Source organism: Chaetodon auriga, chromosome 7, assembly GCF_051107435.1.
Source record: "Chaetodon auriga isolate fChaAug3 chromosome 7, fChaAug3.hap1, whole genome shotgun sequence".
Lineage (NCBI taxonomy): Eukaryota > Metazoa > Chordata > Actinopteri > Chaetodontiformes > Chaetodontidae > Chaetodon > Chaetodon auriga.
The window spans coordinates 2,892,909-2,919,003 of NC_135080.1; the positions used below are offsets into that span (position 1 = coordinate 2,892,909).

The 26,095-nt window shown below is 45.3% G+C and overlaps 2 protein-coding genes across 2 annotated transcripts; one reads left to right on the plus strand and one right to left on the minus strand.

Moving 5' to 3' along the window:
* Positions 1-1,380: 1,380 nt before the first annotated feature.
* irf2bp1 (interferon regulatory factor 2 binding protein 1) lies at positions 1,381-6,327 on the minus strand. The gene is made up of 3 exons (XM_076735652.1): positions 5,003-6,327; positions 4,398-4,742; positions 1,381-3,942 (listed from the first exon to the last, which is right to left on the minus strand). The coding sequence occupies exons 1-2, from the start codon at positions 6,016-6,018 to the stop codon at positions 4,430-4,432; spliced, it is 1,329 nt and encodes a 442-aa protein (XP_076591767.1). The 5' UTR covers positions 6,019-6,327; the 3' UTR covers positions 1,381-3,942; positions 4,398-4,429.
* Positions 6,328-6,449: 122 nt separating this feature from the next.
* Positions 6,450-8,980, plus strand: polr1g (RNA polymerase I subunit G). The gene is made up of 3 exons (XM_076735653.1): positions 6,450-6,640; positions 7,134-7,278; positions 7,594-8,980. The coding sequence occupies exons 1-3, from the start codon at positions 6,556-6,558 to the stop codon at positions 8,396-8,398; spliced, it is 1,035 nt and encodes a 344-aa protein (XP_076591768.1). The 5' UTR covers positions 6,450-6,555; the 3' UTR covers positions 8,399-8,980.
* Positions 8,981-26,095: the final 17,115 nt, after the last annotated feature.

Sequence of the window (26,095 nt, forward strand, 5' to 3'; positions counted from 1 at the left end):
GGGGATGAAGAGCTGCTCCCCTCCAGTGCATTTTATCCTGATTTATAGCTGAACTTCTCCATCCAGTCTGACAGCAGAGCGGCCTCTCAGCTCCACTACATCTATTTTTTATTGCATCATTAACTGCTTAGATTATCTATAATTGTGCTGCCTTCAGGTGCCAGTGGGAAGGCGACATCCAGACTTTCAGCACCGCGTTCACGTTGTTTTGGACAAAGAAAACCTGCAAATTCTGATTGTTTTGGATGCAGATTTATAAAATTTAGATTTTTTCTGCGGGGGATTCGCTTTGTGTTCTGCATCTACTACACTTATTTCCAATTATTTAGAAAATAAATGGAGTAGATGAGCGTTTTGATTCCTGGTGTCACTTGTATGACAGTCATAAAAACGGGTGATGGAGGCTCTTTGGCTTATTTACTTGTTTTCCCCGCTTGCTGATGGATGAGCTCTGTGTTTGGACCATAACCTCTTTGATTGGTGTGACGCTCCTTTAAGGTCCCATGTTTTCTGCAGCACACATTTAACCACATCCTCTCGCTGCGGGCCGATTTTCATTCCAATGTGGCTCAATCGTCCATTAACACCTCTGTAATTGGTTTAACAATGGCTGTAATGAGTTAAGACTAATGGAGGAAACGACAGATCGGCGCACCAGAGGAGCGGAGGGATAATGAAATAATGAAACGCCGCCCTCCTTCCTCTCTCCTCTTCTTCATTATAAAAACAAGCAGCTTCATCGTTTATCAGCAGGGTCTGGAAACCGAAAACCTCCCGCAGGTGGCCGAGCTGTATGGAAAACCTGAAAGCTCATTCTGCTTAGAAGCATTTTCTGACATCGAGCATTTTCCTTTATCTGCTTAAAGATGATAAAAAGATCATCTGTCCAAGCGGCCTCTGCTGAGGTCAACAGCGCCATCGCGTGGCCACTAGAAGTCATTTCACTTGACGTGAGCCTGCAGGTTTTAAACCAGGTTGAATTCACCTAAATTTAAAAGATGGAGCTCGAAGGTTGGAGGTTTGACTGTGGTCTTAACTTTCAAGAAGAAATCAAGAAAGATTAACATTTAAACATGAAGACTTTGCTGAATCATGACCACAATGCAAGGTTCAATCCAATGAAATCAAACCGTTGGTGGAAATACTGACAACAAACACATTCGAAGGAGATCAGACACCAGATGCATGAAATGTTCCTGCATTATTTCATATAAGACACGATGCTGAATATCGCATGTTTGTTCCACTTGTGATGAGCAAGCAACCAAAGAACAGAGATCAGAGACATCAGGTCGTTAGAATTCTATCAGACGGGTCTTGATTACATACATACTTTTGATTAAACCTCAGTGGTAAAAGTCAAGAAACAGAAAAACAAGTACAAGTTTCTATCCCATTTATTCTTGGTTTCTACTTTGTACATGAAGCTGCAATAAAACCAACCTAAAAATGACACATGGATGAAAAGAAACTCAACACAGAGAGAGAGAGACGCGGGGAGAGACCATTTTCAGACAACGCACGGCCGGCTGACTTTACAAAGGCTTCAGATAAAAGCAAAAGCCGTCTGATGGCGACTGAAGGGAAACAGATTCAGGTTAATCATTGACGGGACAATAAAAAAAGCCATTGCACTCCTACTTCCCCTGAGGTTCCCAGACACACAAACAGACGGTAAACATTTTAACAAGGCACTTAACAGGAGATTGCATGATGTATCAGTGCATATTCAACTTAAATTCCACTTCTTCAAAGATATTTCTCTTCAGCAGACCTGATCTGTGGGACACTACAGAAGGTCTGAATAAGTATTTGCTCAATACTACAGACTTCTGTGTGACGTCCCATAAGTACAGTAGACCACACGGGCCTGTAAACTGTAACGGCCTGATGAAGAAAACCGGTTAAGACCTGGCCAAGAAATATAGCAATGTGTATTTTTCCTTAAACATTTACATCCAGAAACATCGGTCTGGGCATAAAGTAGCTTTGGTTTGTCTGTGCGTCTGTACAGACAAAGTACAGACTGCACGAAAGGGAGAATCCACCAAAAAGCTGCTCTGCTGTCATGTGTGATTGGATTGTTCAATTTAGGAAGATGAAATCTGAAAAAAACGACAAACCGGATCACACAGTCTGGAGGTTGTTTGTTTAAGTCAGGATCAATTTCACTGCAACACTGACAAAAACTGAACGTGTGCTCGTGAAGACACGTTTCACTCCGACTTCTGGGAGCATCAGACTGCTTTTAGGTGGATCCTCGCTTCAAAAATCAAAAAGGTTGGAGAAATGATACGCAGTCGTTTTTAATCACGTATTCCAAACTGTTGCATATACTATGACGAAGGATTGCACATATATATACTATTATAGATCTATAGAGTATATAACATTTAACATTCTAGTATAAAATATAGTCCTAGGCCTATCTTTAGATATCTTTCCATATACATTCAGGGTAAAATGTAGGCTGGGCTGGATCGTGTATGAAAGCATTTAAACAGAGTTTCTGCGGCTGCTCGATGCTTCGTCGTTTCTACACAGCGAACGTCCTCAACTTTATTTAAACGGACAGAGAAACGTCTCGACTGGCTTTCTGTCCACATCTCATGTCGGTTTGCATGCTTTGGTGTTTTAGTGAAGACTTTTTCCATTTGTTAAAAAAAAAAAAAAAGGATTGTGCACCAGGACATGAATTCAGTCAATAAAAACAAGATGCGTTTTAAATTGAAGGTAGACTTTGTCATCGTAACTGTCAGTTTCACGTCGGGAGTTTATCAATCGTATTTGCAGAAGCACAGATGTTGAATTTAGAGCGTTGGCAGAGAAAACGGCATTTTGTCCGGAGCAGTTAAGTTCCAGCCTGTTCCAACTCACAACAGCCTGCGTTTCAGAGCAAACAGCCTGATATCTGAGCTCCCCTGAACGCTGCCAGCCAACAGTTTGCTCATCTAGAACAAGACACCGACAACCACGGCGACTGTTTTGCTGCTTCAACACTCGTGCTGGATTTGTCAAAACAAGCTTCAGAGCTTTCCTGTGCAAACGCAACATTGAGTGAACCGTCACCACAAACACTGGACCATGGCTACTTTCTGCGATTTCAAACAAAGAACATCCCCGTGTTTGGTCTGCTAACAAGCTGCCTTTACAGCTACGCTAGCTCCCTTTAGCCAGTGAAACCAATGCCAATTATGTATTAATACACTGGTGGCCATATGGAGAAACAGACGTTTCAGTGGTGCTGTTGGCACTGTTTGTTTGTTTTTTTCTTAAGGTGCATATTCAAGTTCCAGTGTGAATACTTTGTATGTGATTCCATCTTTCAAATAATTGTGATGGTGAAATATGCTTTTGTTTGTAGAAAAGTGAGACCATCTTGTTGAAAACTGGTGCAGCCTCGGTGCTGCTAACAGCAGCTAGCTGGCAGCGCTAATCTGGGCATGGTCAGCTGTTTCAACTGGCAGATTTACCAGTAACTCCACAAAAAGTAGCCACTGTTCAGCTGTTGATCAGCCCCGAACGTCTGGTTCCAGCAGCACATCATGAAGGCCGTCGTCACGGTTACGCTCGGTACGTCAGCCACTGTCTCTGCTGGATGGAGCATTTCACACAGGACTGATCTGCAGAGTTGGTGATCTTGTAGCGCACAGGATGCATCGGGAAATTTAATGTGATTAATGAAATGTTCACATTCTCGTCACATCAGAACTACAGGATTTAACTTGAAAGTGGGAAAAGTCAAACGTGGCTTTGAAAGGAAAAAAAAAAAACAATGACGATGCGTGAAGGTAGTCAGATATCTGCCGAGGTCTGGTGGTGAGTGGTGAGTGGGTGGTGTTAAGACCTGTGTAATGGAGGCTTTCTGGACTTTGTGTCGCTTCTCTTCTGGATCTCTCAGCGGTCCAGTGCAGACATCTCCTTCTGGTGTGTGATAGAACTCTGAGGCAACAAAAAGCAAATAGATAAACAGCATGAAATTACACACAAGATGGCACCATGTCAAAGCTGTGTGGTCTGGATCAGGCGTATATACTCGCACACAAACAGATGACTGCCTCTAATAAAGATGTTTTCATACATCTTTGAAGCCCGGTCAGTCATTTTGGACCCTTCCTGGCTCTCCTGTCATCCATCTATCTAATATTTACATGAGTTTCTTCACATAATCCTGAAGAGCCTGAATGATGAAAATTTGGGAAATCGATAACTCAAGATAATTTGTTTGATGACATAAGTACAGAAATGCCCAATCAACTGAAATAAAACTAACTTCTGCACCAGAGGCTGGCATTTTGAAGATGGCGTTAACTATGGTGCTTTCTTAGAAAATGGTCTCACAACGCAAAATGCTGCCAGACTTCAGACTACAGGTGCTCGGATGTACTTGGACCTACCTGTTGGGTCCTGGTCTCCTTGTAATTCACCATCACGTCTCTCTCTCCTTCTTGACGGTGACGTCTCCACCTCCAGCTCCGGCTCCGCTGGCAGATCCACTCCCAGATCCAGATCCAGACGCACCTGCAGCTCCCGGCCCAGGTCCGGTCCCAGCTCCAGGCGCAGGGGCCGACGCAGGTCCTGCTCCAGCAGTGCCCAGTATGGTGGAGACTTCTCCCTGCATGAACGCCCAAGGGGGACTGTTGGGAGAGTTATCCAACGGACAGCGCTCTCCGCTGGGGCAGTACACCTCTCCATCGCCCCGCCGGCTCTGGATGTACACTCTCGTGCAGGGGAAACAGAACCTAAATTTGATGGAGAGAGAGAAGACAAGTTATTACAGCTTTCAGTGATGCATGAATACAACTGCGTATAGTTATTAAAGCAATAAGTTAGGGACTAAAATGCTGGATTCTTTACTTTGTTGTACAGAAGAAAAACATTAGACATAGAGAGAAAGTGTAACAAGAAAAGAAATGACTTTGAAACCAGTTCACAGAGTGTTTCAGGCTGTTCTCCACATAAAACTACCTTAACAGGACAAAAAAGCAGCAAACGCACAAACCTATGCCCTGGCACTGATGGACACTGGACAAAGTGTGTGTCTTCCAGCCTTTCATGACACAAGGTGCAGGACAGAGTGTTTCCAGTCGAATGCGTATTGCTGGCAGATGCTGATCCCAGCTCAGAAGCACCGCTGTGGGGCAAAGCCGCCGCCGTGGTGGCCGCCTCTGCTGAGCTGCTGGACCCCAGGGGCTCCCCTCCGGACCTCGAGGCAAGGGGGCGAGGCTGCCTGGCTGGAGATGAGGCAGGCTTGGGGCTAGTCTGGCTCACACCTCCAGCCATGGATGAGGATGAAGAAGGGAGACCTGTGCTCTTGCTGGTGCTGCTGCCAGCCACAGCAGAGTGGACCTGCGTCTGTATCTTGGGCTGGTTCTGGGACGAGCTGAGCTCTCGTTCCAGCTCTGGAGTGATAAAGGGGGCTATCCCCATCCCTATCCCCAGCTGTCTGCGGCTCATCTCGGCCAGCACCGGGGCAGGGAAGATCATGGGGCTGTTCATGGGGGCTGTCCTGGCGGTCAGACCCGCGGGCATACCTGCCAGTAGCCCATGTGGAATCCCTGCAATACTTTGAGTTACTAGACTGGGAGGGATGGCAGCACCTAGCATGGGTCTCCGGCTGCCGCTGGGGCTCTGACGGTTCACTTCTTGAGGCGGCTGGCCGTCGCGGTGCAACCCGTTGGGCGGCACTCGAATAGCTGACCCGGCACTTTCTCCTCTTCCTCCCCTGTCGAAGCGGTCGGTGTGCGGCCTGCCTCCGTCTGCCGCCGCCTCTCCTCTGCCAGATGTGCCGTGTTTGTTGGGAGAGGGACCAGGTGACCTGACGTTACCATCCTGCATCCCGTGAGTTCGTTTTAGCTGTCGGGCGCTCGCAATCAGGAATTCAATCTGATTCGCTCCCTCGTAGTTCACGCAGCCACGGCAGACCACCTCGCTGAAGTCCCACACCACAGTCCACGGCATCTTTGGCAGGTCGCACAGGTAGCACCACTGGCGCCTGGAGGAAGACGGGGACGACATGGCTGGCTAGCAAGCTAGCTAACCTGCGCGGGTTCAACGAGCCAGCTAGACTGCTAACCTCCTAGCACACGTTAGCAAGTTAACCTATTTATCTTTGACAGGTGCACGCCCTGTCTTTGCTGGTCTTTGTTCTACGTTAACGGACTTCAAACCGCTTTAGAACAATATTACACATTCTACAGACATAAAATTAGATCAAACTTTTAAGTTGTTTTCGCTCTTTTCTTCATATGTTTGTTTTGTTTGTCCACTTCGGCCTGCTCTTCACCGCTGTCAACTGCTTCCCAGACGGACGCTGGAACGTTACGTAACCTTTAAGGTGCATTATGGGTGTTTGAGTTTCCGTTACCTGAGCGTGTCAATGCAAACCTTCCCGCCGTGCATGGTGTAGGAACTACAACCAAGGCTGACACGGAAGTGAAGGAGATAAAGGTCAGAGTTCATTTGTTGCCAACACATGCGCCTCCTCCGTAGCCATGCGTTTCGAGGTAGAAAACTTTTAATTTCAGTTAAGTCTAGTTATTTTTAAATATAAAAATGCCGAGAGACATATCATCTTCATCAAGCGAAGATGAGGCGGACAATCCTACTACAGAATCACCTGTAAAGCTAAAAGAAACCGGTAAGTTAACACGCATTTCGTGTACAAAGCTGGTGTTTGGTTCATGGTTTGTTCAGTTAAACCACTTTACGAAGGCAGTTTCATTCAGAAATACAGTAATAACACACAGTGCAGTAGACTGTCTTCTTCCTCTGCTTCTTCTTTAGGCTTATTGTCTCTATTTGCAGCCATCGGCTCATTAAAACAACAGAAAATATTGTCATGAATGATATAGTATAGATATATTCAAGTATAAATGTGCAGCCAGTCCAGTTGTGATGCTGTGCCTGTGTGTGTGTTTGTGTGTCAAAGCGTTGGCTGCATCTCTGTGTGTCATCCAACATTTCAGCCAAGGAGACATGACATTAAAATCTTACCAGTCATTAAAATCTGTGTTTTTTCTATGATAACCACTTGGTGCCATAGGAAACATATCATTTCTAATGTGCGGTGTTGTCAGTGTTGTTGTTGTTTTATTGGTGACATAATGAACGCCTGCTGTTTGGACCCACAGATGAGAAGACCACCAGGTACCAGTGTCCTGCTGACTTCGTGTCTTTCTGCCATAAACCCTGCAGCAGCACTCTCACAGAGAGTCTGAAGGACAACAAGAGTGACTTATGGCTCATTAAAGCTCCTGCCAGCTTTAACCCAGAATGGTGGGTACACCCTCTCCCTTTACTGCTTTCAAATAATCTCTCGAGGCTGCATAAATTGTGCCAATAAATTGAAGTGAGACCACGTAAAGTTTAAAGAGAGGACAACCGAGGCTGGAAGCTACAATGACAGAATAATGGGAAATGCCAAGATTTCTAAATGTCTTTTGTGGCCAGCAGGTGGAGCTGGAGACACACTTCATGGTGAAGCCTCAGAGCTCCCCAAATTCAAAGCAGTCTCACAAAATGATGGTGTACATTTCTGAAGTGAGCTTTCTGTGAACGATGCCTAACCTCGCCTCTCCTCCCTCCATCCAGTTTCAGTGGCATCAAGGTGCCCCTGTCAGGTCTCCAGACCGTGAAGGTCCCTGCTGCTGTGGGCAGAGCCAAGAGTGGGAGTAGCCAGCAGATCTACAGCCTCCTGGCATCCACCCACGGTACCTCAAAGCTCTGCCTGCTCACCGGTGACAAGCAGTCCTCTGATGGCATGTTTTTAGCCCCCCCTTTTTCAGGCCTGCTAAATGTGTGTGAGAGCTTTGGAGACAGCAGCACCAACCAGGCCCCTCAGGTCATCCCTGCTGCTCCAGCGCCCTCCATACCGCCGGGGCTCAAACAGCGATTCCACCCCTTTGGCAGTAAGACCCCCACGCTGACCTGCGTGGCAGAGAGTGAGACAGATGGAGCTGCCGCAGGGCCCTCGTCAACAACTCTCCGCCCCCTGGTAGTCAAACGATTCGTGGAAGAAACATGGCAGGGGGAAGATGAGGAGGAGGAGGAGGATGGCAGGGCGAAGAAGAAGAAGAAAAAGAAAGAAAAGCGACTAAAGGCAGAGCGAGAAGAGCCGTCGTCGGAGGTGGTGAAAGTGAAAGTGGAGTCTGTAACTGAAACTCAGGAAGACGTGATCCAGGAGGGCGGCGCTTTGGAGGAGAAGAGGAAGAAGAAGAAGAAAAAGAAGGACAGAGAGCGAGCGGAGGTGGAGGAGGGCCTGGAACCCAGTGTGACGGTGAAGGTGGAGGAGGTCACAGTGAAATGTGAACCAGCAGACACTTTGTACAGCGATGCCGTGGAGGCCTCTGGAAAGAAGAAGAAAAAGAAGAAGAAAAGCAAAACTGATGACGACTAGTCTGTCGTCACTGCGCCGTCTCATGTTTACTTTGTTTGTTTTTGACCTTGTGAACCGGCCTGAGAGCCATTTTACTACTAATTTACTGCAGCTTGTTGACAGATTGCGTAATGCGAGGCTTGCCTTGGCAGGACACTGCATTCAGAAAAAAGAACACATCCTGAATCAATTGAATAGTGACAGGAATCATAAAGTGGATTCATCCCAGCGTCTGGAAGGCCAGCGCTTTCATCATTTCGAGCTCAGAAAGAGACAGTTTTACACACAAAGACTGTGCAGCTGCAGGCATCCATGAGTGTACAAAGAGGGATTTTCTGCATTTCCATCCGGTGTCTGTCAAGATTTTTTTGTGGAGATTATTCTCACACCGTGTTGCTGTTTGTGTACATATTTACACAACCTGGTTAGTGATTGCTGGTTTGGCAGCAGGCTCAGAGGAGCAGAGGTGATATAAAGACGGTATAAAGGTTCATTTTCACATAACGTTCATGGTTTTCCTCTTAAGGATCTGAGTCACGTATGACTCATGGCTACACGTGACTCAGATCATGTTACAAAATAAACTCCAAAAGCGATTCAAGGAAATGAAAAAAACCTGTTTGTGTTTTTGTCCTGCAGTTGGTCCGTGCATGTGTTCCAGTACAGCACAACATTTTCCTCTCATCCCTTGTTACAGCAGTGATTTCATCCAGCAGGAATGAAACTTGAACTCGTGCTGTAACTCCAACTGTGGCTTGTAAATTGTGCAAACAATTGTGCAATAAGCAAGTGCAGAATTTACACATTGGTAGTTTTCTAATGATCTGAAAAAGGTTTGGGTGGAAGTTATAATTTTAATTTTAGTAAACATCAGATGGTCGTAACATGTCTGATGTGATGGACGTATCTCCCTGAACACACTGATAGAAAGAGGTAGAAAATCTGATTATTATATATTTTTTTTGCTCAATAAAATCAGTGTTTTGAAGTATTTAGTCCTTCCATTAAGGTCCAGTCTCAGTGCAGAGTTTCATGACGAGCTTCACGATCTTTTCAGTGGATTTTCAGCTCCGCCGTGACTCAAGCTCTGCAGGAAATCCTCCGCGGCGAGGATCTGCTGGCATGCCAAAAGTCATATTTAAATAATGCAGCATGTCGGCACAAAATGTTGGCATCAAGAACCTATAGTGGTTAATCCCAAGTCTATAAATCTCTGCGTCCGTTGCCAGCAGAAATTCCTTTGAGTGAAACGCAGCGGAGAAATAAGCCGTTGTGACAGGGAGATGGCGCCACACTCCAGCCTGTTTCCTGTGTGGAGCGGCAGCCTGCAGCCTCTGAACAACCCCTGAGCTTATTATTTACATGCCACCATTTATTTTCACTAATGCAACACAGATCTTCTGTTGCTGTCCAGACACACACACAAAGACGGCATTTATGATTTTTCCATTTTCCGGCGGCAGAGAATCATCACATCTCAGTGACACTGAGGTGAAGAATCTCAGTCCAGGCTCTGCATCGTCCCTCCTCCCTCCCTTCACTGCTCCCCTCTCCCTGCTCTGCACCGGAGTATGGTCCTGCTTCTTAATGAGCTCAGGCACCTCTGGTGCTATCACGCTCTCACCATCTGTAGTAACCCTCTGCACATGCTGCAAGGCTGTACTGATCCAGCCTCACCTGTGCATTCACTTTCCTCTTATTAAGGGGTGAACTGGACCCAAAGTGAGCAAAACCAAACCAAACGTACCAGAAGCGACACTTTCTGTGAAGGATGTGCATAAGACTGACATGACATTTTTAATATAAAGCTGACATTTTTTATTTGTCTTACGACAGCTTGATCAATCAAGACGATTCAACCCGTCGTAAACATGCTGATTATCAAACATTAAACTGTCATATGTGGTTGGTTTTGACTGTCTCGAGAGTCTCATGTTGTCTTAACAAGGACTTCACAAACAACATTAATTTTGCATTAAAAATGACTGATTGACACTCAGAGTCAACAGTCCCAGACATTCACAGGCCTCCTTCAGGCGAATGGCAGCTTCGTGTCAGTCTCATGCTCACGCCTTGAATAAAGTGATACCCAGATATTTTAAAAATAGCTTTCTATTTGTTGAACTGGAGTTAAGTTCCCGTGCTGATGTCTAGTTTTTTTGGCTTATCGGGCAGCCATTACAGCAGAGAGCCACAGATGTCAGATGTCGGTTCAGGCTTTTCCCCGTGAGTCACATAATGCCAGATTTCTGTGTATCCTCACAGGTATGTTGAATGTGTGTGTGAACGTCTGCGCTTCAGAGCCAGTCTGCAGGCTTGAGTGCATGAGTGCATATGCCTGTGTAACTGAAAGAGAAGGGGCGTGTGTGTGTGTGTGTGTGTGTGCAGCTGTTTAAGCATGAAGTCAGTGAAATGAGAAATTACTTTTACTCTGTTGGCTAAATCTCCTCAACGCGCTCCCTTTAGACATTTCTTTTCCTTCTTTCCTTCCTCATCTGTGCAAGTTACTGAATGTTCACGAATAAACACGACAAGTATCACATTCATTTGGAGACAGTTTGTAAAAAACAACACCACATCCAACTTGAATCCAGATCACCACCAATCTAAACGGCTGCGTCTAATAGGTGCAGACACCTGTCAGTCTACTGGTAACGAGTCTCTTTAAAACAGATTCCTCCTTACTGGAGTCTCTTACTGAAGTTTATTGGAGCTTTAAAATCCTGTGTGGTCCCCTTTTGCAAACCCATCTTACACCCACAAAGGTCTGCTCCAGATCTGATCCATTACACGCAATTACTGGATCTCGAAACCAGTTCCAGACCCAACCTGACCCATAATCAAATACATCGTCTGCACACACACTTAAAAAGGCTTCATTTGTTCCTTAAGCTCAGCCAAGAACAGACAATAAACAAATACAATAATAATAATCATCCTTCATTTTTACCCAAACCTGTACCTTCAAAGAACCACATATACGTGAGCATGAGTCATAAAGAACGGACGCAGCTTTAGTTTTTGCTGCCTCGAAAATTTGCTTTCCGTTCAGTCTGAACATGTTAAGCTGCTGTTTCATGAGGAAATACTTTCAATCAAGGTAGATGCACACTTTGAGAGAACACACAGCTCTGACAGAGTCTACGCCAAATTATAAATGCAGTGTTTCACAATAGAAATGAATAAATTAACCAATCAAAACAAAAGTATCTGGTGAAGGGCTGATATGGTTTAACATAATCTTTTGGTTTTAGTCTCCTTCAGTCTCTTTTAGGCTTTGTAGCTGAGACATTTGTGGTAATCGACTTTGTGCTCCCAAAGCACTCAAACCAGAAATCTCAACACCTGTTTAAGTAGTCGCTGAGCTGAACTCGACTATTCAGTATGTGAGGCAGTGAATCCGTCACTTACTGCTCCTGTAGAATACTGCATGAGCTGAATAAAGCATGAGCTGCTTGACCAGAGTAATATTTATGCATCCTGTTTTGCAGTTTCTTCCATTTTCGGAGTCTTTCATTGTGGTTGCATCAGTAGTCTGACTCTGTGTGTGTGTGTGTGTGTGTGTGTATGCAGCAGTGTGGTCAAGACAATACATCAGATACTAATCTCCATCACATTACGAATTTACTATCAGCCAAATTTCATCTGAAATGAAACACCGGCGGACGGAGTGCAGAATTTAAATCCCCTTCAGTGTGTCTGCTCTCGCAGCCGTCGCTGCCCTCCTCGGTGTGCTTCTCTCTCGTCGCTGCTCGTCGAGGCTCCGGCTGGGTCGTCGTTTGCACCTTCTTCACTGCATTTTATCCAAGGGGATGAAAAAATAATTGGGTTCTTTGTGGAGAAGTAAGACCAGTCGGTGGACCTCACACACCTGCTGGGAAATGTATGAGCTGGGGAAAGCGAATGGTCTCTGCTTCCTTATCAATGCCAGCTGAAGTGCTCTTGAGCAGGGCGCTTAACCCAAACTCCTGCAGAAGAATGCAGCTGTGCTGAGCTGCCTGCAGGTGTGAACGTTCACCTGCTTGTATGAAATATGAAAAATTGTGCAGATGGAAAACATGAGTCTGCTCGTTCCAGTTTCCTCCCATGTACGGAGGTTTAATCGGTGATTGTGAACCCAGTTTCAGTCCCTTTGTGCTCGTCTGAATCAGGCAATGAATTAGACCCCACTGCAGCAGCAGAGGGGGAGGGAGACATCTAATCATATCAGCCTGATTATGTAAGGTGACTCACGATGGCTCTTTCCCAAACTGGTCTCTTCCCTCCAGCACTTCACTGCAGTGTCACTTCACATGAAGTCACACCTGCAGCTGTGGAGGATGCTCGGCCGTTAGACAAACAGGTAAACTCTACACTGTAAAGAGGAAGCAGACAGAAGACAGACTCTGTTCTCTCTCTAAAAACATGCACGTCCTATAAAATAAATTCTGTGTTCTGTGTCGTGTTTGCAACCGCGCCCGCGTGAGTTACCTTCCCATCTGTTTGTAAAACTCACTACTGCATACGTGCAAGAAGACGGAGGTGGTTAATTAGAGTGAAACGTGTAATTATGAAGAGGACAGGATGCTGTGACACCTGGCAAAGAAATGTTTGTGCATTGATTGGAGTGTTTCCTGCCCTTTAACTACAAGTAAGATAAAGATATTGGATCAAATCAGATGAAAAAAAAAAAAAAAGCTAATTTAGCTAAATTGTTATTATTAGAGCTATTTACAACCCTCAACGACTGTATCTTATACTGTATATCAGCAGCTTAGAGTATTTGTCACCTTGAATGCACCACTGTCCCTGCTCTCTGTAGCAGCTGAGGGTCAAGAGGTCAAAGGTCAGCTCAGGCAGTGAGGCAGCTTCATGTCTGACATTGACTGAAGGAGATGGGGAGGCGCTGCAGACTGAGAGAGGCAGCTGCTCTGGATGGTACTGTGGATAATACTACATCTGGGGGGAATCTGATACAAACACTTCTTTAATTACTACGAGGAACTCCATAAAATCAGCAGCTTTTTCCCAATTTTCCTCTTTTCTTGGTATTAAATGATGAATCTTCAGAGCTGTCAGCTGCCACATCACAGACACATTAGATCACTTTTATAAGTGTTGTTTGCTCTAATCTTAAAGGACTGTTGCCTGCCCATGCTGAAAGCTTGCTATTTAGCTCAGTTAGCAGCAGACATGCTAATTTAGCATGAGCTACAAAACAGCTGTCCAAGGAACAGCTGCATGTGATTTGTTGACAGCGTGGGACATTTCAATTTGACTCTTGTCAGCTGGAGTTTGTCCTGGAGTTTGAGGACCCCTCAGACCCCCCCAGCCGTGATCAGTGTTCAGCAGGAAACAGCTTTTGATGTGTGGAAACATAAAATTTGGATAAAAATGTTAAACCTCAAAGATAAGATTTAAGAAACCTGCTGACACTTAATCACCTCCGTCTGTACTCCAGTGATCCAGTATTCGGAGGCTCGACTGGAAGGTCACAGGGGTCAAATGTGAGCGGAGGCAGGGAGGTGTCCTCGGTTCCTGTCTTCATCTTCAGACAGGAATCTTACACCTGCTCTCGCCTCAGCTGTAATGCATTAGACTATCCAAATGTAATAGAATGATGCAATAGACCGCTCTGTGTAACACTGTGTGTATTAGCTTCCTGCTGTCTGGTCCCAGTGTGTGTGTGTGTGTGTGTGTGTGTGTGTAGCTGGGCGTTAGGCTGCGGTGCTGTCTGCCGAGGAGGAGGAGGATGAATAATAAATGCAGTCTTAAGTTTGGATCCAACGTGTTCAGACTACTGAGCAGAGCGGAGGCCTTTCCACGGCCCAGCCGAGCCGATGCCAGTGATAAGATTTGGGGGGAGGGAGATGGGATAGGAGTGTGCTTGTGGGGGAGGTGTTGTGGTGGTGGGGGGGTGGGGGGTGGGGAGGTGTTGTAGGGGTAATGAATTGGAGAACCAATTCTCGCCTCCCCTCCCCTCCCCTCCCTCTGCAGTGATCTCTCTCTCTCTCTCTCTCTCTCTCTCTCTCTCTCTCTTGCTTGCTTTTCAACCAGCGCGCCTCGCTCCAGACAGCCTGCGGCAATGGGAGCGTTACCATGGCAACGCGGACCTGCCAAGGACCACGGTGATGGAGGGAGAGAGAGAGAGAGAGAGAGAGAGAGGAGGGGTGCAGCTCATCAATGTCTTAGAATCCCTCTCTCCTCCCCCACCCAAACATACACACACACACACACACACACACACACACACACACACACACACTTCCCAGTCTTCATGCATGCTGTTGAAAGAACAAACATCACAAAGGGCTCGAACCTAAAATCTGCCGCAGAGAAGGCGAAACTCTGCTGCAGCTCGTCGGTTTTTCCTTCTCTGCTCAGTTTCACGTTTTACTTCACTTCAACGAGAAGCAGCTTCTGTTTCTGCCACGAGAAACTAATTAAACAAACTAATGAATGATGTCCCTCCAGTCCTTCGTACTCTCCTTCTGCTGAACCAGACTTTTACACAGACTTGGTTTTATTTTTTTTCCCATTCTTCTTCATTCCTTTACATGAGTGCCTGTTTCTATTCCTCCTCCCTCTTTGCTAATTAAATAATTCTATTGTAAGAGAACACAGAGGCAAACTGAGAGCACCCACTGCTCTTTACCGTGTGAGTGTGTGTGTGTGTGTGTGTGTGTGTGTGTGTGTGTGTGTGTGTGTGTGTGTGTGTGTGTGTGTGAGTGTGTGTGTGTGTGTGTGTGCGCAGCCCTGGCTCCTTTCCAGCTCCAGCCCTCTAATAAGCCCCTCTGTTGAACCTGAAAGTGTGACATGGATCAATAACTGGATATATGAAGCTCCTCTGCACAAACTGACATGAATATTGCAATTCTCTTCTTTTCCTTTTTGTTCTTCTCTTTTCTTTTCTTTGCTCTCAGACAATGGAGGGAGTGGATGTGCTGGTGTTTGTGTGGTGTCACTGATCAAGTGTGTGTGTGTGTGTGTGACATTGCAGTGTAGATCTGAAAGGCTGCGGCAGCCGTCGACAGACAACGACAATCCTTACCGCACCAGCAACTTGATTGCATACTAATGTTTTGGTATGACGCATCTCTCCCTTCTCTTCCTCCCCACTAATCAACCTTCCTCCCTGCTTTCCAATTCCTCCCATATTTCCCCTCTTTCCCTCCCCCTCTCATCTATTTTCACATGTCTCTCTCTGTCTTTCTCCCTACCCTCCCTCCCTCCCACCTTGCTCTTCACATTGTGTGGCAGTGATATGGCACAGAGCTGCTGCTGGTACAACCCACCCACCACCTCTGCAATGACAACCACATGGGACATAAAGAAAGGGAGAGAAGCTGTTATACAGGTGTTGAACAGAGCAGTAATGTGAATTTTACAGCCAGATCGTCACTATTTTTTACATTAAAAACTGGGGATGCATAATTAGATTCATTATTGATTGTTTTCCTGTAAATTGATTGTCAGCTCTATAAAATATTAGATAGTAAACCTAAATATCAACATTGCAGGACCACAGTGGCTGTCACTCAAATGCAGCTTCCCCTCAGCTCTTTGAACCTTTTCAGCACCTCTCGGCTCATTCTTCTGGCTTTCCGGCCCACAAATGAACTGTTACGGTTCACTCTCACAGCATTTGGCTGCACCAGGAAGGTCTTTTCAAAACAAAAGCATTAAATGTTGTGGGGCATTTAGCTGCTGAAAGGCCAGATTTTTCCCTCCAGAGCTGGTGGAGACCAAAACAGAGCAGAAAGGGGAGTGAATATTGGACCCGTATTCTTCAAGTGGCCACAAACACAACTCTAAATGAATTATGATGTTGTTCTGTATCTGCTAAATGTGCTGATGGGCAGTTGTTTGCTAATATATCAGACATACAGATGTTACGTATCAGCGTTGTCTTTAGAGCTTGTTTCTGCTGCCCCCTAGTGGCCCAAAAATGACAAATTTTTGGGTCATCGAATGGAGACGAGATGCAGTCAGAGGTCAAAGAGAAAATCAAGCGAATGTTTGAGAACTTTACGACTTTAAAGATTAATCAGTGATTGATAAATGGTTATTTTCCCGTTGATCTGCTGACCGATTAATTCACGATGTTTCAGGTCTGTGTGTTGCATAAAGAATCCAGGTTAAAGCTCGCTGACTCACACTCTGCAGTTATGAAAGGCAGGACAGAAACAGAGCAGACAGGTGAGGGATAAGCCTTGAGAGCGAGCGCTGGGATGTTTCTGACTCAATATGGGGAAGTTGGAGATAATATTTTGGTGCACAGTTAATGCTGATCATTTGCATTTGTGAGGCAGAGATGAGCTGTTAATGGATTTCTGGATTCACGGCTCCGTCGCACTTTCTTTTTGTCTTTTTACTGCAGTAAAATCTTTAAATTTATTTGGCCGCGCTGGCAGCCTCTTGCCGTCGGCCTGAAGTCGTCTTTTTCCAGTAATGGAAGTCGTTTTCTTTGCCTGAATCATTTCAGACCGTTGACAGACAGCAAGTCAAATGTTAGAACAGCGAACACTGTGCGAGACGGTGTGATAGGCTGCACGGGGAATCTGTTGCTAGGCTCGCTGTGAACAGACCAGTCAAGTCTGACATATGTTTTCAAAGGCAGCCCTCTTAGCAGCTTGCAGCAGTTGCCATGGAAACCCCAATGCCATTTCCCCCCATTGTTTGGACCGCTCGATATCCTGAAAGCAGCTTCAGAGTCCTGGCTTATTAAAGGCTGCAAGACCAACACCGAGAGCTGGGTTTTGTTGGTGCAGTCTGTTGGTGTGTGCATATATTCAGCATGTTTGTAAGGATGCATATGGATTTCTGTGTGTGTGTGTGTGTGTGTGTGTGTGTGCATGCAGGATGTTTGTGTGCACGAGTGTCTGAGTTTGTGGCTGCGTGTGTGCACATACTCAAGGATGTGAGATGTGTGTGTGCGAGCAGGTTCAGTCAGAGGCAGTTACAAAGGAAGACGTCCTTCATTTGACCTTCACAGCAGATACAGACGTGGACTGAGTGTGTGCTGCTCTGTGCTACCAGAGAGGCAAAGCAAGAGGGGAAACTGGAAGGAGAAAGGGTTCAATTCATCTTCTGTCTTCATTTTTTAAACAAAAATTTCAAACCTATACTTCTGGCCTGTCTGAATGTTTTACTGCATCGCAAACGTCAGTGTGGTCACAGCATATGAAATCCCTCAGTCAATAATTCTGTGTTACGTACGGGCAGGATTTGGACTGGGACAGGGAACAAGGGTGAGAAAGGAATTTATCTGAATGGATAATGAAAGGAGACTCCAGGTGTGCGGGAAACTAGTAGCTGGGAAGTCCTGGGAATAGCAGGTGAGGCACTGAGGTGGAGAGCAGCTCAGGTGGTGTGAGTGCTTGTGCACAGGGCACATGGTGGTGATGGCTGAGGACTAGAGGCTCGAGGCAGGTGGAGGCAGAGACACTGGAGCTGGAGATGGGTGCAGGAGAGCTCACAAAGCAAAATTCACACTCTGGTAATACACACTCAAACTCACAGGTAGCTGTAGTAAACTCTACCACCAAGCAGTGGCATCAGCCTGGGAGCGAGCCGTCTGCAGTCCACAGTCTTTATGCTGTGCTTGATTGTGATGAGACCCAGCTGTGATGGATCCAGCTCCCAAACCACCTGGAGAACCACGCCCACCCTCTGCCAAAAAAAAAAAAAATTACACACAGGAACCAAAGCCCCACACCTCAACTGCACTTCCCAAACCACCACAATTTTGAACTTAATAAAACACCAGCCTTCAGATGACAGAACAGAATGTTTAGGTTGTGTTAAAAGTGAATGGGAATCAGTTACTGGAAGGATCCAACACTGTCTCCAGTTACCCAATTATTTTGTACCAAATCACAAAGATATTTCGTGGTAACTTGCAAGGAAATATTCAGTAAATTACAGAACTGAAAAGTAAGGCATTACAACTTTTCATCAACATTTTTATTCACTGTGTGTGAATCTGATCTTGATCAACAGACGGGATGTTTTCAACTGAGCCTCTTGTGTAAAAGTCTTCTTCAATTGTCTTATTTAAGCACACATAGCTTTATTGTTTTAGTGTTGATGTGACACATGTGGGACAAGAAAACAACTTAGCTATCATTGTACCCATTATTATTATATATTATAATACTCCTGACCACCAGAGGGCAGTAACAACTAGTGTTCCTACCTGTAAGATACACTTGCATTGTCTTTGTTTGACAGCAGGATTTGGTGGAAGAACTGTTCATGTTAACTGAGCTTTGCTCCAGTAGTTCATAAATAATTAAACAAGTTTCCTCAGTTTGAAACATCTCAATCACTTTGATCAAACGGAGGCTCACTTTGCCTGAACTGTCAGATCAGGTGATATTAGGTCATAAACCAGAAAATCTGGAGAACAGGCTTCATTTGTCTGCTGTCCTCTGCAGTTGTCCAATATTTTAGGTGCGAGAGAAGTAATGAAACTTCATGTATCGTCTTCTATAAATATAACCCAGAACAGGCCCAGACAACATGAAGATTATAGTCTTGATTTGAAATTGACAGGTCTTATCCTGGAAGTCTCTTTTCCTCGCAGCTCATTGGACAGTGAATACCATGTGTTTCCATCTCTGGGCCTCTCCTCTCTCACCTCCTGATGACTCGCAGGGCTGCCTTCCCAGAGTGTGTTGTGTGTGCGAGCCCTCATTTAGACTCGGGTCAGAGTTCAGGCTGCTGGATCAGGGATGAATTGGCCATCGGAGGAGAGCTGTCGCTCGCCCTGAAGTCCTGCTGGGCAGCCATCTGTCTGCGGGTTGAGGCAGACGAGCCCTTCTGTCCAGAGTCCTACAGACGAGGACTTTGGCTTCGGATTGTCCATTGGAAACAGTCATGGCAGGAAAAGTGGATTAATAACACTTTCCCTCCCTGAGACGTGCTTCAGATTTTAGCTCTGGGCGAGAGAAACTGTCACTCGCACAGCTTTTTAGCTGTTGGGTGTAATCCCAAGAAAATTACAGTGTAGAATTCTGCAAATGTATTTCCCCCAAAAAGGTGTTGTTTGATGTTGATGAAGCACTGAAAGCAGAATTCCTGTCTGTCAGTGGTTCTCACTCACAGAGAGAAACAGTTTTTGCTCCTCTTATTTATCCTCCATTAGTTAGCATCCTCCATCATGTCCTGATTAAACATTCATGATAAAGTACTTTAAAGTAAAGTAATCCTTCATTAGTCCATTACAGCTGCAGTGTAAGTAAACACCTGCACTTGTTTACTTTTGTTAAGGCTGTGCCAATCAATATCTTTACATTAACAATGGATCACATGGCTGCTGTAAAGTGAAACGTGCTGTTTGTAGTGACAAACCCACAGAGAGTTATCGCCTGACGCTGCAGTTCCCCTCAGCTGTTCCGAGCTTTGAAGCCTCCATTAGCTCATTGTTTTGGTTTTTGTGGCCCACAAATCTCATCAATCCTGTTTCCAGCTGCAGCACGCAGCTGTTTTCAGCGAGCAAGGTCTGCTAAACCATCTGCATGCCGGACAGACACAGTCGGTGAACTGCTGCTGAACGTAGCAGAGCATCAAGCACATCCTCTCCCAGCCTCGAGGTCGGGGCGCCAGGTGAACTCACCTGATGTGCACATGTGGTTCTAGAAAGTTGCTAAACTGTGGTTCACCTGCTCAGCTGCAGCTCTGTGGCTGCACTGTCGAACAGCTGGTTCTATAGTGTTCTGTACTCCATTTCTGTCCTGTCTGACTTTCTGTTTCGCTCTCCGTCCTGTGGAGGTACCACACCCCCACCAGCCTCACAGAGAAGATCGCTGACCTGGAGGGAAGATTTGTAATCCTCCACAGAATCAATGCAGACGAGATTCTTCTGGACTCTGTTGCCGCTGCGGCTTCGGCCGGCAGCATGGCGCGTAAGCACCCCGGCCTGGAGACCACAGTGCTGTAATCGATCCTCTGACAACTCTGCGGCTATTGAAAAAGGTGGTGATTTTGATCTCTGGCTGCCGTTCGGTGCCAAGTTTAAGAACCTGACCTGTTCAGCATCTCAGTGCTGGTGCCTCATCACAGGTGGAAACAGGTAACCTCCAGAGGGAATCGTGGTGTGTCCAGTCCACTGAAGTCTACACGAGGGACTGTAGATGAGTGAGGAGGACTCACTCTGATCCCGCTGAGACCAGCAAACCCTTTTTGTGTTGACTGAAACTCACCTGTGCTCCAGGATCATGCTGTGGCAGCTGCTCTGGAGTCCCACCGCCTCTCTCTGTGGGCAGCAGGTGCAGCGCCACCACTTGGAGAGATGAACTGGAGAGCTGGTCCATCCCAACCATCTGTCCGCGACGCCAACACGGTTCATAAAATGAAGTGTTTCATTCACTCTAACAACTCTGAACTTAATCCAGGTATCCTGGTCCCAATGCACGAGGCTGCCAGCGTTCATGCTTCATCACAGCTCTGTTACTGTTCCATTCAAACGTTACTGCTGCTGTCATGAAACAGCAAAATTAAGCTGTAAAAGTAGAATTAAAATCTAGATTCAAATGTAGAGAGATAAATTGAGATAAAAGCTAATCATTTGTTGTGTGTGAAATAGACTCACAGGACCTTTTCCCACCGTCCCTGACCTCCATCTCTCCCGTGCTGTTCGCAGTAATCCAAAGAAGGACTCTGCTCTACGTGTTATGCAACTCACAGAAATAGGTCAGCATGAAAGTCATCGTGTTGCTCTCTTTCATACAGTTGTGATATCTTCCCTTCGTTTTATTTGGACAAAATGGAACAGTTTCATAATGTGTTTCCTTGTAAATATGATATTGTGGTAACGTTTAATGCTATTTTCCAGCAGAATCTGTTGCTGGAGCAGAGTCAGTGTGCTTCGCTCCTCTCTGCACTCATGACTGCATTACACTTATATTTGTCGACTGAACCTCCCGTTTTGAGAGTGCCTGTTGCTCCATAAGCTGACTTATGTAAAGGGGGATTAGCCGACTCTTAGGGTGTTGTGTAAATAGTCCACTTGTGTTCCAACAGTCCATCCAGAAAACTCCACCGCTCCTCCAGGCTTCCGTTTTCATGCAGCGAAGTGCATTGACTCGCCCTCTCACCTCGACAACAAGTGGCTCCATCTGATCTTACATGATTTCATTTTCCTTCGGCACTGCCCGGCCAGCTGTCCATGTTCCAGGATTCTGCATGGGCATTTCACACAGGCAGGGGTCCAGGGCAGAACAAAAAGGGGGCAGTGGAAGCCCTAAGATTAAAGAAGTGGGCTGTAACCAGACACCGGACAAGCTGGTAAAGAGCTGCTGAGTTCACCAACGGGTTCGCAGCCAAAAAACATACTGCACCGGCCTCAGCTGATGCAGTCGGTCATTTATTTTTAATTGGACAACACGGAGGGATCTGGCAAAACAATGCAGGGATGCTGGCAAAACATGTTGAACTTGGCTCAACATTTGAGGGACCTCAACGCGACGTCATCGGCAGCCGACTGTTAGTCAATGGAATATGAAGAGTGCAGCGAGTCGCTAACGTGAAGGATCAGCCAATTCCTGCTCTCACACTTTCCTTTCTGCCTTCTTCCCCCCGCCATGCACTGACTCTCCCGCCATTTCAGATCCTGCCACTCCCACCTGCCCCTGACCTCCCCTGCACACCTGCTCCCACTTCCCCGTCGGCCCAGCAGCAGCCTCTTCTAGTCATTCCCACGTCGTCTATCAGATTTCTGCCATTCTGCCAAGTTTTGCATGTTTTGCTCCGTTTTCAACAGATTCTAAACTCGTCACAAGCTTGGCCAGGATGTGTTTGCCAGTTAAATGAGCAGTTCAGCCTCTCACAATCTCACAAACTGATTGCTGACTCTCTTTTTTTTTTCGATGATTTAAGTTCAAGAGCCCCAAACTCCAAGTCTCTCCAATGAAATTTGCTTCATTGCATTTTGGATTGAAACCCGTAATCTGCTCTGTCTGGCCTGGAGGAATAAAGAAAGCTTCATTTCATCCTCTTTATTTCAAGCACTTAGGCTGATCAGATTATCATTCAGTTATTAAATGACCCAGGACCATAATAACATAAAAGCAGAGCGGAGGAATGCAGACATTCAAGGTTACTTCAAGTTCACCAAATCACTAAATCTGTTTTCAATCCCACTTGGTCCTGACGTTTATTCTGTCGTCCTCCATTGTCCATTTTTACTCTGGAAGGGGAGATGGACGGATGAGAGAAGCTAACAGGGAATCAGAGAAGGATGAGGAAAGAACAAATGTGGAAAGATGGACGACTCGGATATTTCTTGGTTAATATGTTTTTGTAAAAGTATTTGTACAAACCAACAAGCCTTTATTATTGCACATTTGACAAATAATGTGGAATGAATCGAAATGCACATTTTCTTTCTCCTTTTCTGCTCCTCAGTTTCACATCATCCAGCACACAACCTCTGAACCAGCAGCATCCTCTGCCTTCTGTAGCCCTCCAGCATCCATCCAGTCTCCATCTGAGCCATTAGATTCATCACTTTGTTTGGATTTGAGACAACCAACAGCAGAAAAATCCAAAATGCAAGAATGAGATGGATGGTGGCATCTCTTTTACCTGCTGCTGATGAATTAAAACAGAGAGGAGCTGTGAGGGAGAAACCTAACTTGTGTGTTTTGTTGTTCCTGTAGCAGCCTGAGGCGGTTCAGGACGATCCGCTGTGGTTTCTCTGCTCTCTGGCTGACTTCCATACATCACGGAAAGTCTAATGTCCCCCGACAGGGTTCGCGTGATGTTCTGGGGGTCTCAGAGACAGGTGCGCAGTCCACCCTGCTGGGCAGAGCCGAACGTGTGGAGAGGCTGCTACACTGTGATTAAAAATGACTCTGGAAGCTACCTGCAGGCGGTTCGTGTGCTTACCACAGAGGAAGCCTTTGGTCATGAAAACAGTCTTAGTTTTCTATAAAATCCAAATAAGAAAATGAAATCCAGAGTCTTTTTATCAGGGGACTCACAGAAGTGATTTGAGTTGATAAATCTCATAAATCGGACTTAAATGCATAAAACATGCAATATATTTAACCACATTGACTTCAATAATCTTTAGATCTGGAGGAATTTCAGCAACTGTTTCACAAAATGCAAATAGTGACCAACAACGGTGGTGTGGCCTGCATGTGTCAGATATGTATCAGAGAAATTAGTGCAATAATTCCTTAGAAAACACTTAAACAGGATGGAAGAAATAACCTCCTGTTTGTCTAAAGTCAGGAGTTGGTGTTATTCTCACCACGTACATGGAGAGAGTGTATTGTATTTAGTACATATGTTGTAATATGGAGGCAGTATATTAGTGACTTACAGTAACAGTGGGAGTAAAGAGCCATGAGATCGTCATAGTGGTACATTAAACTCTTTACAGCTTTGCAAACATAATAACAGCCAAAGCGCCATTTTGGACCTCTGAAGGACCGTGTTGTTTTCAGAGTGCAGAGGGCCGCTGGTTCCTCATAAAACGTGGAAAGACTAATGTGCCCTGGTGGGTTTGTGTGATCTGCAGAGCCAGGAAGCGAAGAAAGGCTGTTTCTGTAAAAATAGAGCATCTACGGTTATAAACAGTGTTTCAGTGTGAGTATGCAAACTGCAAGAAGACTGTGCTTCATGTCAGATAGGGAAGAAAATTTGGGATATAAGGAGCTAAAATGTCAAATTCTTTAGATTTATGTATTGTATATATGCTGTCCACGCTGGAACAATCTGGAAGGAATCACAGCAGCATCTCGACTGCTCTCCTCTTCTTCTGATGTGTGATTCAGCCATACATCCCAGCAGCTGCTGTGCATTTACAACAGAGAGCGCTTCACTGTGCAGGCACTGACCCTTCTTCATTTATCTGAATTCTTCGGACGTCTTGAAGGAGATTTTACTCAGAAGCACATCAAATGGGTGTGAGGCAATTAAAAAAAGCACCATCAGTGAGAGGAGCAGCACCTGCCTGCACGAGTCCAAGACACAAAGATGGATGTTAATACACAACGTTTGGATCTGAGTGGGATCTTTGTCTTTATAGAGACTCTGCCTCCAAACTATAGAAAGACCAAACTGTGTTTGGTAGTTTGTTGAATTTCACGCATGCTAAAATATAAAGTGAGCCGTGCTGTCCTGCTTTCAAACCTTTGGGACACACAGATGTGTCCCTACCCACTGCCTACTAGAGCTAGCTTTGCTTGATAGCATTAGCATTTCTGCCCTCACCCTGACAGCTAGCTACCAGCCTGTTTTTATTAGCTATGATAACGACAAAAGCTCATTTGAATTCACTTGTTTCAAAGTGAAAAATGTGTTAAATGTATCACATAATTGAAGTATAACATCTTGATAACGACATGACGCTGTGAATATTAAATCTGAACTCTTTCCTGCGCCTACCTGCTTTTTCTGTTAATCATTCACAAATTTCCTGTAAATTGTTTTATTTACTATGTGCATTAAGTGAATCTGTGACAGGTCGCTGTGGAGAAGTCTGTCTTCTAAATGAGCAATATGTAAATGCAACATCTGTGAGGAAATAACTGCATCATTAGCATTAAGTTAATTTGGTGGAGATGAATCAGTTCATGTAATGTTTAAAATTTACATATTAGGTTGAGTGTGACGAAATGAAAAATGTTTCCTCAACAAAATATTCATCTGTAGCTCTTTTACCATCAATAAGCAGAGAGCTGCATTAATTAATGAACTCTATATCATTAAAAGCAGGTTATTTTTCCATGAATCAAATAAACTAAAATAACCGTGAGTTGATGTTAAAGCTGGCTCCTCTTTTCCATCTTCCTCCTGCAATCTCCTTCACACTCTCACACACACACTCACTCACACACACAGCCTCACACACACAGCTCATGTTTGTATGTTTATACCTATAGAAGCTGCCTATAGCCTCATTATGCTAATCTGTCCCCGTCAGCCCACACAGCAGCTCTGGATGCTGCTTTCTGCTTCAGCTGCAGCACAAAACGGTTTCTTATTCCCATTAAATCGGAGTTCAGCCTGCACTGCAGCTCTGGAGGATTTACTGACTTCACGACCAAACCAAACAAAAACCTGCATGTGTCAAAGTGTGGGCTGGAAGCACACACCCAGTGAGATCATGTCAGTGTGTTAGAACATTAAAAACACATGATCACATGTTGAGGTCCTTCATCATTGAGCTGTGACGTGGGAGGATCCTCGGTGTTGCTCACAGGAGTCTCCTGTATCATTTAATGATACTACATGTTTTCACAATAGACACCAGTTATTTCATTATTCTGGTAAAAACACATTTTTTCAGTTTGACATGAGGAGTGGTGCTAAATGCTAAAAACCTTCAGTCTGGCAGTGCGTGCAGCAGAAGATGCTTTGTACTGAAATGCTTGTTGGGAGTTGCATTAGTTAGATTTTATTTGGCCTCTTGGGGGCAGCCTGTAAACACAGAACTGTCACATTATCACCATGTGACGGTGATATGGGAGCAGAGCAGCATTAGCATTCATGTGGGCTTGTGTTGGCGTCCATCTGATGAATGTAAGTCCAATATAAACCCTCCTTTTAGCTCTGTTTTGGTCTCCACCATCTATTTTGTGCTAAAGATGTGCTATTTTCTTCACTATCTTGTTATTAGCTTTGCCTGATTTTAGAGGTTATGATCCATCGTTCTTATAAAATACCGTTCAGAGCAGCTTTAAGCATTAGCTGCCATCCAGATGTGTCTTACCTTCACTGCAG

Coding starts and splice junctions, on each gene's coding strand:
- irf2bp1 (XM_076735652.1), bottom strand. CDS start 6,018: ATGTCGTCCCCGTCTTCCTCCAGGCGCCAGTGGTGCTACCTGTGCGAC. Junction 4,743..5,002: donor CCATCAGTGCCAGGGCATAG/GTTTGTGCGTTT, acceptor CATCAAATTTAG/GTTCTGTTTCCCCTGCACGA.
- polr1g (XM_076735653.1), top strand. CDS start 6,556: ATGCCGAGAGACATATCATCTTCATCAAGCGAAGATGAGGCGGACAAT. Junction 6,641..7,133: donor TGTAAAGCTAAAAGAAACCG/GTAAGTTAACAC, acceptor TTGGACCCACAG/ATGAGAAGACCACCAGGTAC. Junction 7,279..7,593: donor GCCAGCTTTAACCCAGAATG/GTGGGTACACCC, acceptor CCCTCCATCCAG/TTTCAGTGGCATCAAGGTGC.